At 37.0% G+C, this 18989-nt stretch overlaps 1 protein-coding gene across 4 annotated transcripts in view; it reads left to right on the forward strand.

The window, feature by feature from the left end:
- The first annotated feature begins 768 nt into the window (after positions 1 to 768).
- Positions 769 to 18989, forward strand: part of LNPK (lunapark, ER junction formation factor) — a 66042-nt gene continuing 47821 nt past the window's right edge. For 2 of the 4 annotated variants that reach the window (XM_032221726.1, XM_032221748.1), the window contains exons 1-5: positions 949 to 1172; positions 8883 to 8973; positions 11950 to 11994; positions 13269 to 13456; positions 17346 to 17404. In XM_032221726.1, the coding sequence (XP_032077617.1) occupies positions 8947 to 8973; positions 11950 to 11994; positions 13269 to 13456; positions 17346 to 17404 (319 nt within the window). In that variant the 5' untranslated portion in view covers positions 949 to 1172; positions 8883 to 8946. The other 2 variants (XM_032221733.1, XM_032221741.1) reach the window with 2 other exon arrangements.

Raw genomic sequence — 18989 nt, forward strand, 5'->3', positions numbered from 1 at the left:
GAATAAATGAGTATGAATGAAATGGGGAAAGTAGGACAGGGACGGTAGGCACGATGGTGCGCTTGTGCACCCCTCTTACAGACTTCTTAGGAATGGGGTGAGGTCAATAGTAGAGAGTTTAAGTTTCAAGTTTCGGGGGTTTGATGTAACGACAGAGTCAGGTAGTGCAGCTGTGTGTCGTGATAGCTGTCCTCATAATGGGGAACGATCTTCCACCATTCCTCCGCCCACGCAAAAGCACGTCTCCATCTGTGCACAGACTTTATCAATCTATGCTCATCGGTTGGATATATGTTCTTTAAATGAACCCTTGCATTTTCAATGCTTCGGCAAACCAAACACAGGGTTGCAAAGCCAGGCTCTACTACTCCCTTTGGGTCTCCTCTCTTCCCGCCCTGTCTATAAGAGACACCGCCAGTTCTCTGCCTGTCACTTTCCGCGCTTCATTCTGATGGTTAAAAAAAACACGCCTAGGATTCTTTTTAAGTACTTGAAGATTTAATTATTATCTAGGTTTCTACGACCGCCCGTTCCGAAAGTCGAGTCTTAGAAGTAGAACTTTCTTCTCAAATCCAGTACTAGACCACTCTGCTTTCTAAGGCAGGGCAAAGAGGCAATCATCTCTTCTTACAGTTGGAACTTGAAAGCCCGCCTTAGCGGAAGAGCGGGCGAATCACCAACGCCAACAAACGTAACCATGCCCGAACCACTCGTCCTCTTCCAAGATGGCCGCGCAGGGCGCGGCGCCTGTCTTGCGTCATAACCGCCTCTCTGGTGGCCTTGCCCTTTTCCAGAATGGCCGCGCCGCGAACGCCGCCAGCCTCCTCGGACTGAGAGGCAGCACGAAGGAAGTTCGACGGGAGGGGAGGGGAATCGCCTCCTTCTCCTCGTCCCGCGTCGAGCCCGAGCGCGGCGGAAGGAAGTTGCAGCGGGGCGGGGCAGGTGCGTTTCCACCTGGGCGGGAGGAGGGCGAGTAGGGAGGAGAAAGAGAGAGAGAGAGAGGGGCGTGTGCTCCTGCTGGCCGGCGGACGGCTGGCGATTAAACGAAGAAGGAAAAATAAAACTTTATAGAGAAGGAGCGACGAGACAGGGGAGGCGTTGGGGCTTAGTGGCGCCCGGAGGGACACCTGCCGGGGCTCTTTGAAGTTTAACGCAAGGGAGAAGCCAGGCAGGTGAGTGGCTTTGCGGGGTTGGGGCAGGTTGCCCGCCCGCCCTTGGCCTCTTATATAGCCCCCTTCCTCGAGGTCCACCTGCGTCCTGCCTTTCCTTTGTGAGAGGGTGCTGTGGGTCGGTTGGGAGCGCCGGGCAGAGGCTGCCTCTGCCTCCTGCGTGGGATGCCAGGCTGTTACGAGTGGCACGGAAGCTTCCCCTGCGGAGCCTGCCGCAGTAACCACTGAAGGATGGGCGGAGGGCGTGGAGGCGAGCATGATGGGCTCCCTTAGGCGCCCAACTGGGGGCATGTTGGTGCACCTAGTCTAGCCTTCTGGAACATATTAGGCCTCAAAGCCTGAGTAGATGTGTGGCATTTTTAAGCTGAAACTAGCACTTTTCAATCTTATTCCCCACCCCCTGTATACATTATATTAAAGAAGTCCCCCTCCTTTGTTTAAAAAAATGGTTGGTTGAGAATAAATGATCCTTAATAATAGGAATAAGAATAGGAATAGAATAAAATTCTTTATTGGCCAAGTGTGATTGGACACACAAGGAATTTGTCTTTGGTGCAAATGCTCTTGGTGTACATAAAAAAACAAGATACATTCTTCAAGAATCATAAGGTACAACAATGATAATCATAGGGTACAAATAAGCAATCAGGAAACAATATCAATATAAATTATAAGGATACAAGCAACGAAGTTACAGTCCTGCAGTCATAAGTGGGAGGAGATGGGTGATAGGAACGATGAGAAGACATAATAGTAATACAGTCTTAGTGAATAGTTTGACAGTGGTGAGGGAATTATTTGTTTAGCAGAGTGGTGACATTTGAGGCAAAAACTGTTCCTGTGTCTATTCAGATATGTCCATATGAAGCCTGAGTATAAGAGTTGAAACTTTAAATTTTTGAGTTATGCCACAGATACATCTTAAAGTTGTTAAGAAGGAGGGAGATGTCAAATAGTTCTCATTGTGGGAAAGTATGCAGGGTGAGCTGCCTCTTGTCTTACTTGTTTGTGAAATTGTCCGTCTAGTTTTGTTGTTGAAATCAAAGAGGAGTAAAGTAACTCTGCGATTTTTTAAAAGTTCATAATGTTACTGTTGACCTTCTGCAAGAATCTGAAAATGTGGATTAGTGTATAATCTAGTTTTTTTCACTTAAGGTGGAGGGTGGGTGATGGAGGAACCAGTTGCATATTACAGTGGAGAAAGGGAATGTTGATTTCTGCCTAGGAATTTGTAAATATTATTCTGTTTTTTTCTTTAACATTATTTATTACAGAATCTGTTCTCAAAATTTCATTTTTGGTAACATTACATAATTAAGGTTCCACTTAAGATATAAACACGCAGGACCTCATTGCTTGTCAGTATTTGGAAATGTTTGGCAATCCAATCCAGACACTATGTTCCTTCTCTGGAGTTTTAACATTTCATAATTAAACTATTCTGTCTATAACCCTCTAGCTCCCGAGATAGCAAGAGAAACTAATAGAGTTTCATAGAGAGCAACGAAGTTCTTCAAGCTAAATGTCTGCAGCTGTTGCTTCTGTGAAGAGGTTAAAAAGGAATGTGTGGGGCCTCTGATAGGGAAGCTAGAAACAAAGTTCTATTTTCCCATCACTTCCATCCCAAAATAGGGAAGAAAAGCCTTGAGCTCAGAAGGTTATATACTTTATCTTCTGACCCTCTTGGAAAATGAGGCAATAGGAAGAGAAGAAACTAAATTAAAAAAAATCCATCCTACCTTTCAGCTTTCTAGTGAAATTAGTAATTTATTTCCCCTATCCTTTTTGGATTGCTCAGTTAAAGGCATATTCATCAGTCATTGCTTCTTTGCATTAGTCATTTATCTAGTTCACCATTTATTATATAGCCAAACTATTTGGAGTTGTGGTTTGACAATGATTTATTTATTATCTAGCCAAAACATTTGGACAAGTTGTGGTTTGACAATGATTTAACTGCTAAAATATTTTTTCAGTGTCTCAAGAGTTGTTTCTTGATTAGATAAATATAGTTGCTTCTTGAGTTCTTGCTGAAATTGAGTTTTTTCTTGAGTAGGTAAAAACTGAAAGGGGTGTTATGTTAAAACAATTAACTCCATTCTCTGCCAATAGCTTTTAGTTCCAAAGTAGACAATATTTTTCTTTGCATGATAAGATATGACAAGAAATGGATATTTAGTAGAAATGCCACCCAGGGCTGTCTCTTTTATTTTGTTTGTGTGTGTGTGTATTTTGCATTGCTGAATTTATTTATGTTAGATAAACTATGTTTTAATGACCCTTGTGTAGAGTTAGGCTCAATAGATATTAGCTATTTTCTCTTAATTTAGTATTTTTCAATGAGGCAACTTCAAGATGTGCAGACTTTCAGAATTCCCCAGCCAGCATGGCCATAGTTAATAATGCTGGGAATGGAACTCCACACATCTTAAAGCTGCTCAAGTGAGGAAAGGTTACTTTAGTTCTTAAAAGTATACACTGCTGGGCCTAAATGACTTCAGATGCATAGGCCTCTCCAGGGAGACTGAACATGTGAGTAGCATGTTGCAATGACAGCATAGGGCTAAAAGTTTGTTCCCAGTTTAAGTCATTTTGTATTCTAGAGAGTACGCTATTTGAGATATATCCTGATAGTCATCTTATTTTTGGGGTGGGGGAAAGGTTACCCTGAAATTAACTTTTTTTTGCCAATTCTGTGCTCTTTCTAAATAGGACTTGAAGTTGTAGGAGATTTCTTACTTGGATATGTCTTTTTGCATTATTAGTGGTTCTTCAGAGAATGATTTTCTCTCTGGTTCAGCAACTGGGGAAGCACTTGGATGGAAAAGGAATAGCTGATCAGAAATACTTGGTAATAACCATTCTAGTGGCCATAGCTCATGTTTTGCATGTTAAAGGCATCTGGATCAAACTGGAACATTCAGGTCTTTTATCATTTGCTTGACATCTGGATTTAGCAGATTTGAACCCACTTGTGCACTACTGTATATATTTGGATTTCATTTGAAACATAGTGTCAGAAGCATATTGTAATTGAAATATATTACTTTTAAAAATAATTTTAATACACATTTTAAAAATGATAAGGTAAAATTTAAAAAGATAAAAAGTAATACAAAATAATATGAAGAAAAAAAGAGCCTGTTTGATCTGATTACGGCAAGGGTCCCCAGCCCCCAGGCCCTGGCCCACTACTGGGCTGTGGCTATTCAGAACTGGACCATGTGAGTGGCTAGCCAGAGTGTGCATGCACAGTTCAACTTGCATGAGCAGTGGGCCGGTGGGTACCTACACGTGTGTTGTGTGTGCCTGCTGCTCGCATAAGTCAAGCTGTGGCCAGCCACCTCCTTGGTCCGATTCCAAATAGACCACATGGCCTAGTTTCCCTCCCTCCCTAGCTGGGCCACCAAAATGCAAAGATTGGGAATCGCTGGTTTAAGGCACCAGGTTACAAATCAGAAAATTATGAGTTAGTTTATTTATAACATTTATTGGTCGCCCATCTTACCACAGTTATCTCTAGTCCTGCTTTACACATGAAAAACATCTGGTTGATTTTGGGTCAATCAATTTTGGGTCACTCTTTCAGCCCAACCCATTTCACAGGATGTTGTAAAGAAAGTAGGAGTAGGGAGGATTATTAGGTATGTTTACCTCTTTGAATTATTTATAAAAGTAATAAAGGCAGGATATAAATAAGGGAAAGAAAGAAAGAAAAATAAAATAAAAGAGAAAGCTAAAAGTCAAGAAAGGAATAAAACTAAAACTAGAAAAGAAAGAAAAAGATACAAAGAAAAATATAAATTGAACTTTTTCAAAGCAGTTGTAAATAAACAGATCTGCTCAGAGTCAATTTGGTATATAGTGGTTAAGGCATTAGGCTAGAAACCAGGAGAATGTGAGTAATCCTGCCTTGGGCACAAAACCAGCTGGGTGACCTTGGGCCAGTTAACCTGTCTCAATCTTAAGAAGTAGGCAGTGGTAAACAATTTCTGAAAAATGAAAACTTGCCAAGAAAACTGCAGGGGCTTGTCCAGGTAGCCTCTGAAAATTGGATACAATCAAAGGAAAGAAAACTAAATCTTTTGTTCTTGCTTGGAGAAAAAGCTATTAATTAAATAAGATGATGAACATACATCCTTTCATTTTTTTTATAATATACCCTTTGCTTTTTTTTTTTTTTACTAATACATGTTTTCATGTATTAGGATATTATGAAATAGCTCATTCTTTCTGCCCTGAGAAAAATCTTTTTCTCATGATACCGCAAGACCTACTTAAACTTCAAGAATTAGGAAGTGAGGCAGTCTTAGAATCAATCATTTGTAGCTGAGTTCTAAAAATCTCATAATCTTTTCTGTGAAAAGTACTTCTGGCTGCAGCCTGGTTTTCTCTGTTGCATTGTACCTTATTGTGGTACAATTGTGGCCATGTAAATTGCAAGGGGTGTGTAACTCATGGCTGTCTGTACATTACCACAGGTTGTCTGTGTTTCAGCAACAAATGAAATGATCAGGAACCTCTGGTGCATGTTGGTAAATATAGAAGGTGCTATTCCAGTTTCACTGAAGCATGGAGATGTTTTTAATGATTAGGACTCAATCAAGACACTCCCAAGAGCTTCTGCAAATATTCTCTTTCTTCTGGTTAGCTCCCTTAATACTTCCCATCATCTGATTAACTTGTAAAATTGCAGACGTTGCTGGAGGGGAAAAAGTAATCACCAAGTAATATGCTAATTTGAGCTTTCATATTTAAGCCAAAAGGGAAGAGGATAAGTGTGTGTTGTGTGTTTTTTGTGTGTATGTGTATGCATGCGTTCATGCATGATTCTCATAAAATTCTCTTTAGTAAGATTTATTGAGGTAAGAAGTTCCCAAAATTCCAGAAACTGAATTCTTTTCCATTTATAACCAATGTGTGCCCAAGTACACTGGGCTGAAGACTTTTTTCTTTCTTTATAACAGCTCCCCTATGATCTAATGCAGTGATGGTTAACCTATTTGGCATCAAATACTGAAACTGGTGTGTGCACGCACAGGCCGAAGTGCCAAAACCCAGAAGAGAGCCGCATGCGCCTGGCAGCCAGCTGCTCTTCGGGGTTCCTTCACGTGCATGTGTGCTCCAGAACCCAGAAGAGCAGCTCATGACAGCATTCATTCCCACAGAGAGGGCTATGTGTGCCACCTCTGGCACCCGTGCCAGAGGTTCGCCATCATGGATCTATTGAATTTACTAAATTCTCTCAAGAAAAGTATAAGCCACTCAATAAATCAGAAGAAAACACAGCTTTCTTTTGGGAAATTCCTCTTTTTTTCTGTCCCTTTATCTAAAAGAAACTAAGCTATCACACCAAGCTAGCAAATAGCAGCCCAGTTTTGCATGGGAAGCTCACTTTTTAAAAAAACTTTCTCAGTTTTTAATTTATTTTCTCAAGAAAGCAACTTTTACATTAATCATTTGTTCTCTCTTTTTAAGCCAAGCTTTTCACGAATCTGCACTTTTAACACGCAAATGTATGTATGAATGCTACATTTTAAAACTTATTGATTCTTTGTTGTGACAAGAAGCTTTAATGGTGCAACTTATTTTAATTTTCCACTTTTTTCTTCTATTCCTAACTCTGTATGCCATTAAAATTCCTAACTCTGTATGCCATTTCTTTAAATTCTCCCGTTCTTCCTTGACCTTTTTCTTTTATTTATTTTTTATCATTTCATGAGTATATTAATTTTTTCTTAGATGATTAACTAAAATTTATGTTTAATTGAATTGTAACTGGTGAACATAATATGCTTATTTGATATCCAGCAATCCCAAGTTTTATTCAATAAATTGGATTGGTTACACTTCCATTTTTTGGATTTTCAACAGCTGTTTAATAAAATTTATTAATCTATAATATTCAAGGATACAGAATTAATACTGGAGGAGGTCCAAGCTTGTAGCAATAGAATTAATAGAAATATTGGTTCGTGTTTTTAGCCTATCCATATTTTTAATTCCTGGTAGATGAAAAAAGAAATAGAAGTTTTAAATGTTTATATTTAATGAGGTGAATGGGGGACGTGAGATGCTTTCATGGCTACTTAAATTAAGTAGAGTTAACTGACCAAGTGTCTATATCTATATATCTCTATCTCTATCTCTATCTCTATCTCTATCTCTATCTCTATCTCTATATATGTCTGTCTGTCTGTCTGGGATGGCAATTTCCCCAGGGGGCCATATGAGAACTGGGACTGTTTTGAAAGCAATAGGCTATTGCCCTTTGGCAGAGATCTTATTGGTCCCTGTTGTGTTTGGAGTTGAGCTGCTTCTTGGTAACTTTGATGGCTGGCACTGGCATATTCAGGAAGGAAGGAGGAAGGAGCCTCACCTCACCTCACTTCACCTCATTTTAGGCCAGCCAGACCCAGCCACCACTCTTCTGCTGTGGCCACCATGCTCCTGCTCATTTGCTAGCTCTTGGCTGTACTAGACCTTCTTGCCTACAAGGACACACTTTGACTGTATGGCTGAGCCTAGGTCCCCTCATGTGATGATCATCATCACTGCTTCCTCAGGTTGCTGTAGGTGAGGGGTGAGCGCTCTGAAGGTACAGAGAAGCCCTTTCTCCCCTCACCTTCCTGTGGCCCCCAGCCGACTGAAGGAGTGCACAGTGATTGCATAGAACTGGACCCAGCCCTGTGGCGTTCTTACTTACATTTGATTTCCAATTTCTGATTGACCTCATGTGGGCTGGATAGGGACAAAGGGCTTGGAGGTGCCTTGGGGCTGTAAAATGCTCAGATCTTACACACACACACACACACACACACACACAGAGTTTGTTGTTCAGCTTGCAGTAATTTTGCTTAGTCCATAATATCTATTCCACAACTTGAATTATGTACCCTCACTTGATTTTTTTCTATTGTTGAAGGCATCTGTCAGCAGGAGAGAAAATGGAATTTTTAGTGATTTCCCTCCAGACTCTCCAATGGCTCCTCTTGCATATCTCTACAAGGATCTGAATCTTTGGAACAGATGAAAATGTAGGGAGTTGCAGTGAGGGAGGGAGAAATTGCTGAAAATTTTGTACCTCCCTCTTGATAGAAGAAGCAAACTTGCTTTTGTTCCTGCCCCAGATATTTTTGATTTATGCCAAGCAACTGTAACACCATTAAAATATTGGGGAGGGGGGTGTAACCAAGTTAATTTGAATTGTTGTATCTTATACCATATTTGCACGGATGGAGGTCTTTAATTTCAATAATGCCTTTCTGGGATTTGAATGAAGTTCATAATATTCACATTGAAATTCTATTGAAATATTAATCAGCTCTCAGACTCTCCATTCGAAAACTACAGTTGCTAATGATAGTCATCTAATTGATAGTAAATGTTTTATTTTTATTTATCTAGTATTAATTAAAGAAGGGATGGAACTTTATCTAGTTTCCATGGCTACTTGAAATTTTACAGTGGATTTCTTTTGGAAAGCTTTACATAATAATTTAAAATTCACATACAAATGTATACTCTAGCACAAAACAAATGATATGTATGTATGTATGTAAAGTAAAAATGTGTAAGTGTATTTTAAAAGTATCCTATGTGGTTAGTGATGAGTCATTTGGATGACTAGAATATAGTTTGAAATATCCTAATACTTTTAGAGTTACACTGTGGGTGAATTTTTAATTAAAAACACAAATGCTTTACTTCTAGCTGTGAATTCCATTACAAGATTGGTTATAAGTTACCAAAGCAACCCATCTCCACAAATAAAGCAATGGGTGGAATGATTTCCAGATGGCGGGTAAGTAAATCTTCTCAATTGGAGGTATATATTTTTGTACAGCAGGAAGGAGGGTGTCTCAGATGAATTTTTAAGTTGTTCTGTAATGTAGAACAACTTGGTGAGTTTGGCTACAGGAGAATAATATTTTTCAGTGTATTAATTGCTCTTATTTCTATTTGTATGTTGAGTCTTCCAGTGAAGATAAGCAGCTGGAATGTTTGGGCTGCAGAATGTAATCCATCTGTTAAAATCAGAAGGCTATGCTTATCTTTTATACAGTATTAAATTGTGTCTATCGTGGAATGAGATGCCCCAGGTCAATGGTCCCCAACCTGTCTGGGATCAGGGACATATTTCAGAAGAAAAAGTGTCTTCCATCTACTGGGAGGTTAGGGGATGGTTTCACATGCAACCTAGATCTTAGACATGTGCAAATGAACCTTTGCTTGCTTGCCTGCTGCTTGCATGGCTCAGTTCCTAACAGGCCACAAACAGGTAGTGGTCTGAATGTTGGGGGGAGGGGGTTGGACCTCTGCTTAGATGATGCTGTAGAAAAAAATATGTCGCTAATGACTAAGGTGCTGTCTAGAGAAAGGGTGACATTAAATCTGTTATGTTTTAGCATTTTGCAATACGAGTTTTGCTTAATGAAAGACCAGATATAACAGGCAACTTAGTTCATGGAGTTTCCGCCTTTTTTGGAATCATTAACAAGAACAGCATTTATTTCCTGTTTCCTTGAATTTAGAATGCATCTCATGGAAAACTTTGATAAGAATGCACAAATCATAAAACATATCAATGAATTTCCAAGTTGGAGATGGTAGTCAAAAATAAGAATAGTAGATTGAGTTTGAAGAAATTTTTTTTGGTTTATAATGAACTCTGCCTGTTAAAATGTATAAATCACATACAGGGAATCATGTTTATACTTTAAACATAATTTAATAATCTTATTAGCCCTGCTTTAAAAAATGGATGCCATTAGGTTGTATTTATGTATAAGGAATATGTTTAGTTTTAAATGCAAGCAAATGTTATTTTTCAGATCTGTATAATCTAAGAAAGACCCTTCTATTTAAACAGTTTCTTTGTATATATAGAAAAAGGATTTTTTCTATTTATGTGCAAATGTACATGGCTGTGAAGTATTGAAGATAATACAATGGGATGTATCTGCATATATTTTTTGCTACGTATACATCACATTTATATCCCACCCTTCTTTTTAAAAGCTCTCAGAGCAGCATTTATAGTATAAATGTAATGTATTTGCACATTAATCCTGGGAAGTAGGTTCGGGTTGACAGATATTGAGTCACTGAAGGCCACCTGCAAATTTCATGACAGAATTGAGATTTTGAACTCAAGTCTCTCTGGCATACTACACCACCAGTTTATTGCACTGATTGCACTGTTGAAGAAAGAACTTACATTTACTGCAGTTTGATCTACTGCATTGTAACTGGAGAGACTGGAAATTTCTGGGACTGAAATTTGTCCTCAATCTGATAGAAATGCACAGAAATCTATCACTAAGTAAGTATTGCAAATAGCTTTCTGTAATCCCTCACCTCCCTCCCTCCCTCCCTCCCTCCCTCCCCCCCCCTCTCTCTCGGATTTGGATTCACATATATATGTATGAGCCTAGGATACATGTTTGTGTGAGAATTTCTGTATAAAGATGCAATGAACATAAATGTTTATTTGCATTCCCATCATTCTGAAACATTTCCTTTCCATTATAAATTTGTCTATGTGAATGTGAGAGAAAAGGAGGGAAACGTTTTCAGCATATATACCATATTATTTATGTGGTTGCATACAATATTTGTTTTTCTTAGGTGGTTAGAGCAACTTCTTGTCTTCTTTTCTGTTTTCTCACTATTGGAGGGCTGGTGTCCTATGGCTGGAGGGCCTCCTTCAAACCTGTCCTGGCATGACCCTTTTTGTTTCAGCTTCATTGGAGCACTGATAACAAGTGGAGCAGTGACAGTTTTCTTGAGACTTTTGGCCATATCCTATATTTATAGTTTCCAGGCTTGCAAAATCATCTTGCTACTAGTGTGTCCTGGGAGAGAGAGAGAGATAAAAGAGGACAGATTTTATCTTTAAATAAATTTATTTATTTCTTCATAACTAGACAAACCTGTTCAAGATTCAAGATGACCTTATCACAATCCTAACTGCAAAGTGGAATCTTCTGTTTGTATTTATGTAAAATATAGAAAGATAATTAATCTGTACATTGAAGTTTACTAAAATTTACAACTTGATTAATTAATTTTTTCTATAAATAAAAAAACATTTATTTTTTTACCCTTTTCAAAATTCTCAATAAACTTTTTCCCCCACTTCTTAAAATTTCTATTAAACTTTAATATATTCTAGTCAAAGAACATCTCTTTCTCTGTCTTTTCTTCTCCCTCCCTCCCTCCCTCCCTCCCAGCATTGGCCAACATTTTAGATCACCCAGAAGTCAAAGTTACTTTTCTACAGACCTGGGCAACTGCTTCATTTGGGATAGTCTCAGTCAAGTGAAATTAGTTACTTCAGTGATCTGTTCTTTTACATTGTATTATTGATTTTGAGGGTATATGCTCAAAACATGCAGTGCCAAGCAACATGTTATGCAATTTGTTCTCTTAGAAATTGGTCCCCCTTTCTGCAAATTGCAGTTTCTGCTTCCTTACTGTATTGCATTTCTTTCTCATGTGATCTGTGCAGGCAGTTAAAGTTACAGGAAAAGTTACAGTGCACGTGCTACAAATGCTTCTTCGTATTTGCACTTTGGTCACTAGTAATATTCCACCTTAGCATGAGGTGGCTAGGGAAGTAAATTATATCAGCAGAGAAAGAATTTGCAAGGGAGTCTGCTATTACTCAAATTATTACATTTCTCTCCTCCAAATTTTTATTTTTTGTTTGTTTGATAGTATTTATTATCTAGTCTTTCAGGGTAATATTTCACAGCTTTTTCTTTTCATTCGTAAGCAGGCAAAACCTTCCACTGTAGAAGTGTTGGAGAAACTTGATAAGGTAGGATTTTCTTTTAATGCTGTTTTTAGGGGCTGAGAGGCTTTAATTATCTTTTTAGGTGTCACGTTATATGTAGTTTAAATTGGAGAATATGAAAAAAAATGTGGATGATTAAGTTAGTGTCCTATCTATGTCGCAGGCAAGCTATTTGAGAATAAATAAAAATGGAAATTTCTAAAATGCTGAATTTTAGGAGGAAAATGCTTTAGAAAGCGGAAATAAGAGAGACTATACATTCTTCTCTGTTGCCAAAGACTCCTTTTTTCCTAGAGTGGGACAAATGATTAACAAATTAATTCACCTATTAAATTTAATAAAAATAATTCCATGTAAGTAATACTTATGAGAGTCAGTTTGGTTCAGTGGCTAAGGTATCAGACTAGACAATGGGAGACCATGAGTTCTAATTCCATCTTGGGCCCAAATCCACCTTGGGCCAGACATAGTCTCTCTGTGCCTTATGGCGGAGGCAATGGCAAAATATTTCTGAAATTTTACTAAGAAAACTGAATGGATTAGTCCAATTGGTGAACAGGTGTAAACATTGACTTGGTGCCATAATGTAATAAAAAATAATAGTTAAGATATTAGATTAATGTATGTTAATGCTTATTCAGAATTTCAGCTAGTCCTTATTTAGCAACCTCAATTGGTTCTGATGACATGGTCGCTAAGTGAACCACATGACTGAGAGACAGAAATGCTATGAAGCTTACTGATTGTTGGCATCTCATTTAGATAAAATTATTCTCACTCCAATGTGTGTTTTTGTCAGGTGCAAAAATTTAGGCGTAAATTTGGGTATTTGTCAGAAAATGATTTTTTTTTTTACTAAAATGTATTACCAGCATATTTGCAAACAGTTGCTATCTGAGGCAGCTGCTAAACAAGGACTACCACAGTCAAATGCAGTTATTTATTTTTACATAATAAACTATATTTAAGAATAAAACTATACACTTTTAAGCTTTCTGGTTTCTGCAGACATGTTGGATATTCTTGAAGATAATTCTTTATAACTTATTCCCTTTTAATATAGGAGAATGTAAAATGTACCTCATTATTTTCATCTTCTTACACATATGTTTCTCCATACTGCCCCTCTCCTTTGTATGTGTACAAAGTGAGGTTATGCATATGTTTCTGAACACAAACCATAAACAGGTTTAGAATGTTGTTCAGTACATTATCTCATTCTTAATTTTTCAGATGAAAGTTTTAGAAAGTTAAAATGCTGCCATGATACTCAACTATAAATATTTTTATATTTACAGGATATCCAGTCACTGGAAGAGTTCAGGGAGAAAAATCAGAGGCAGCAGAAGCTATGGGTTGGAAGATTTCTCCTCTATTCATCTGTCCTCTATCTTCTTAGTTGCTTAGTTATTTATTTGTGGTATCTTCCTGATGAATGGACTGCTCGATTTATTATGACTCTTCCACTTTTTGCATTTCCTCTGATGTAAGTACAATATTCCTGTTTCATAGCATTCCAGTTATATTTACACACATGTAGAAAGAGTTGAAAAGAATGCTATGGGTTCTCCTTGAAATAGAGCAGGGTTGTCAAACTCGCGGCATCATAGTAGCCTCATGGGATATATCGGGACTTTCCCCCTCTTTGCTAAACTGAGCGTGGGCATGGTCAACATGTGATGCATCTGGCTGCAGGCTGCGAGTTTGAAAGCCCTGAAATTGAGTGTTATCCTGAGCTCTCTGCAGCTATCCAGAACTTGTAAAAAAGGAGTCAGGAAACAGGTTTTTTTCCATAGCTTATATGGAACAGCTTATATCCTCCGACGTTATCTTAACAGTTCCTAGGTCCTTGGTTAGGACCCGAGCTGTTGAGCTACCAACCAGCCCCAAAGGCTGTGAATCTCACCAAAGATTAACCATATAATAATTTCCCCACCTAAATTAAATAATTCTAAAATTGCAGCTTTTTCTACATGATGCTACTCTGGACTTTAGAAATCTTTTTGATTTACAGTAGCCATTCTGAGGTACAAAATCCATGCTCTGCATACTTTTCACAAGATATTCACATCATAGATTTGTAAATTTCTGCTAGGAAGGAAATATTTGTTCGGGCTTAAAAAAAAGAAAATAAAGTTTCCTGAGACTAAGAAAATAACCTTCCACACAGAATGGGAAACTGTTTGGCCAGAGCATGTATATGATCCTAGAGAAGTCGCGTCCAATCCGTGGGCTGCATCCGTGGGCCGTGGAAAGCTAGTAACAGCTTATAACAACATAAACTTTTAACATATTACATGATTTATATAGATTAACTATGTTGCATATTGTATGTGCAGCCTAAGACTATTCCTCCCCGCCCCAGTTTTTTATTTTTTTATTTTTTTTACAAACATATCAATGTGTGAAGTGTGGCACCTAAGTGTCTTACATTTAGTACAAATAAAATAATATTCATCATATTTACTATGTTTGACAAGCTTACATAGTTCTGGTATTAATACACATATTTTTGTTGAGTTATAATCTTTCATTATTTAGTTATTCAATATTTTAATATGTTATTTCTATGCCAATAACCATATTATTCAAGCAAGCTTAATACTATCATTGTTCAAGTTCTGATTTTCCCTCTTGTTATTACTTTACTTTATTATATAAAAATGTGCATTCCATTAATATCCCTCTCTCTAATTTCCATCCCTATTCTAACTTTTAATTATGCCAATATTATATTTAAAAATATTCCCTTTCTATCCACCGTATCTTGCCTGCTTTAAAGCTTTAATTGTTCATTTTTTTAAGCTTGGCTCCCATATTCCTCTCTTGGATCTTTATATCTATCTGCTTCCACATCTTGACTAATCATTTTAAACATTTCTCCCTTCTCTGACCTGTTTCCATTGTCTAATTTTCAAAATATCTACTCTTGCCCCTATCTCTCTTCCAAAAAATCTTACTGCTACTCCAGTTCCTTTTTAAATTCCTTAAAATTCACTCGCCTCAGCTTGTTTCATCAGTCATTATTATTTGTATTGTTATCTCCCTCTTGTCATTTTGTTTTATTTGTTGGTTTATCTGTTCTGTTTTTCATCTACTCTTTCAATTGGATCCTCCTCTTCCTAGGCATCTTGGTCACTCCTTGTCCTTTGTAACATGTTTTCCAGCTCTTCATCTATGCATTTTATTCATAATCTCCTTCATAATCTAGTTTCTTGTCAAAATATCCTTAATACTTTGACTTATTGACACTGTTTCTTCCCAAATTCCACTCATTTCTTGCTGGTGGAGCATCTCGTTTAGTTTTATTTTGTCCCTCTTTTGTCCAACAATCCAAAAACCATATATTCAATTGCCTAAGACAGTGACGGCTAACCTTTTTGTTGCCGCATGCCAAAAATGCATATGCATGTACCCATAATGCAATGTGCACATGACCCCCCCCCAAGTATGCGCATACATCTCTTTTAAAGCCTCTGGAAAGGGAAAGAACCCCCCCCCACCAAATGCTACTCTTTAGTTTTTTCTTGCTTTTGTGGTAGTAGGTTACCTACTTTGCAAGATCAGATAGAATTAGTCTCAGTTGTTTTTCCCCTGCTAGGAATGGCTAGCTGTTGTCAACTTGTTTTTTATTTCAGTCAAAATGTGAATCTATGTGGACTATGTATTTTGATCTGGTGCTAATTCTGGAGTCTTAAGCAAAGTAAATAGTGCTTGCCTTTCTTGGCCTGCAGTTCCTAGAAAAATGCTGCCTTGGGCTACTCTCCAGGGGTCTGATAGTGTTACCAATGCTGGCAAAGATTCCTGGCTTTCAGGAATATATTTGCTGCCTAGCTTAATGTATGCATTCAAATTAATTTTGAAAGTAAGATAATGAAGGCATTTTCAGTGATTTTGCTATTTATATCTAAAATATTCAGCTTCTTTTAAATTCAAAATATTTATAGAATTGCCAAACACAAATGAAAATTTTTTTATAGAACTATCAGAAATATTTATATTCCTAATAAACTTTAATATGTAAAGTTCTTTATGTATTGCAAACAGGCTCAGAAATTATAGAGTAAAATTAGGGCTACTCAAAGATCATGGTCTAATCAAACTTCAGAAAAGTTTGACAGTTTCAAAATTATGTTATTTTTAAAAGTACTTTTATTAAACATTTTATATTTGTTTATTTAGTATGGCAAAAATGTTTAAAACATTTTAGAAAAGGTGTACTATGATTGTATTATTTCTTTATTGTTGAATACCAGTTCCATACGTTCCAATAAAAACATTTTCTCTCTCTCTGCAGAACCTTATAGTTACTTTGATTGTACTGTTTAAGCCTCATAATATAGGCTGAATTTAATTATTTTCACTTCAGATAATGTAGCCCAAGTACACAGTGTGGACTGTGGATGTTGAGATGATTATGCTCATTAGAAGTATACCTATTTACATAGAAAAAAAATTCCAGAACATTTTCTGATGCTACATTTTCTGGAAATTGCACACTTCTGGAAAAACTATCTAAGCTGAAAAGTTCAGATGGCTGCAAGATTGCAGCAAATATAATTAATATCTATATTTCTGCCATCCAGAGATAGACAACTGAAATGATTTGGAAAAGTATTGATTCTGAAAAGCTTAGTATGGTTTTTCTGTTAATCCGTCTGTATTGTGAGATGACTAAAATGAAGTATTACATTTGCTGACATTGTATTGAAAGCTGTTCGACATTGCCACCTTCTTCATAGTTTCAAATACAGCACAAGGGTGAACCAGTTTTACTCATACTAAAGAGCTTGCTATTTGGTTCACTGTTCACAAAAGTTTGTAACTGCATGTTTATAACATAGAAATTTATCTTATTTGTATAAATGTTTCCGTAAAAGAGAGGAAGAAATACAGAAACTGCATTATCCTCCGCTTGTCTTAAATTCTGGTTTCATTTGACATATAGTAATGGAGCTTCAATAAAGCCAAGAATAAATGCAACAGTCCCAAAGTCTGAGGCAGGATATCTTCCTTCCGTAGAGCACCTTAATTGGATGCAATTTGATTAAGATAGGGGATGGATCAGTAGTTGGTTTTTGCCTGCCAATTGACAGTCTGCGGTCTTTGCCTCTAATAACATTTTTTTCTGTCTTAATGCCCTTGCTTGAAGCAAGCTCTCTCAGTGAACTTATAACATGAAACAAGGTGGTTACCTAAGCACATGACTTTCTTGGCATTAGTTTATTTTATTAAAATTGAGATAAGTTATGATGCATTACAGATAATAGTTAAATTCTTACAAACAGTGACAATGTTTCAGTTTGCTCTTGTCTAGATTTTAATGCTGGATGTTCTTTCTCTCTTTTACCTTCTAACTTTTCTCTTCTCTTTAGTGTTTGGTCTATAAGAACACTCCTCATCTTCTTTTTTTCAAAAAGAACAGAAAGAAATAGTGAGTATCTTATTTTTCTTTTTTCTTTTCTAGATTATGTAAGAATAAGCATGGTATTAATAGAGTGACATTGTATACAGATAGTCCACATTTAATAAACCTAATTGAGATCAACAAAACTGCCCCAATGGTTGCTAAGTGGAAAATGGTGTGACTATGATTGTACTTTCTGGCTGGAAAGAGACAAGACTACTCAGTTAAACACCTTCAGTGTTTGTTTGCCCCCTAACTACTACTCCACCCTTTGGATGCTCAAGTGCCTGCTAAGTCCACATCAAAAGCAATGCAGTTGTGCCATCTTCCTGGGGCTGGAAGCCATGGGCATGCTACACAAACAGCTATTCTCTTGAAACCTCTTCCTCTCCCATCTCTTTGCTCTGGGGAGTTGGGAGAGGGGAAAAAGCAAGCAATATCTGTAAAAAAATATCTCCTTTACCTGACCTTTCTCACTGCTGTTGTGAACTCATTGCTTTTGATGTGTGAAAGAGCAAATTACTGTCATGAAATCCCTTTCTCTCCAGTATCTCTGCTGCGCTGTAAAGTTAAATAAATAATGGAAAAATATACGGTCTTGTTTCACTCCTTTGTCAACCTGAAGATACTCTGTTTTGCCGTATTCTGGATTATGGTTTACTGACCAATGAATAGATTTTGCATGAAGACAATGAAATTTTCTAGGATTTCCATTTTTGTAAGCAAATTCCATAACTTGATGCAATTGATACAATCAAAGACCTTTCTATAATCTATGAAGCATATGTTGACTTCTTTTGAGTATTCTTTGGCTTTGTCAATTATCCAGCATGCATCAGCAGTAATGTCTCATTCTCCTCAACCTTTTCAAAAATCAGTTTGAATATCTGGCATCTCTCTTCCCTTGTCAAGCTCTAATATGCTTTGAATAATCCTATTCATTATTTTGATAGTATCTGAAATTGAAGATATTATATGATAGTTTGCATATTTTGTTAAGTTTCTTTTCTTTACTATTGGAATAGATTGACCTCATCCAATTTGATTGGCCACTATATTGTTCTCCAGATTTGTTGTCATAGTTTGGTTACAATCTTTATTGATTCTTCTGTTGTTTGCCATATTTCTATAGCACCTCAATTCTTTTAACCTTCCAATTTGGTTATGACTAGAGGGCTGATTTGGTTTTGTGGACAGATGTCTTTGATTTTGAGATTTCTATTGTAGACAATTTCAGCATTTCCCATCTGAAATTTAAAGAATTTTTGGAAAACTTTTCTTGTTTTTCCATTTCTCTTTCCATCTTTTCTGCCTTTATAGATATTGTTATAATACTGTTTCTTGTCTCTTCTAACAGTTTTTTTGAAAGTGTGTCCAATCACACTTGGCCAATAAAGAATTCTGTTCTATTCTAAGTTCCTTCCTGAAATCTTTGGCTTCATGTCTTCTTGGCAATTTCCACTGTTTGTTCTGATATCCAGTGTACTTTCTTTTGTTTTTTTAAAAAAATCTTTGGCAATCTCTTTTTACATTCATTTTTAATGACTTTTTTAATTCATTCCAGAGTTTCTCTGGTTCCTGATGAATGAGGTTTAAACTTCAAAGTGATTGT

This window comes from Thamnophis elegans, chromosome 1 (assembly GCF_009769535.1).
Source record: "Thamnophis elegans isolate rThaEle1 chromosome 1, rThaEle1.pri, whole genome shotgun sequence".
NCBI lineage: Eukaryota > Metazoa > Chordata > Lepidosauria > Squamata > Colubridae > Thamnophis > Thamnophis elegans.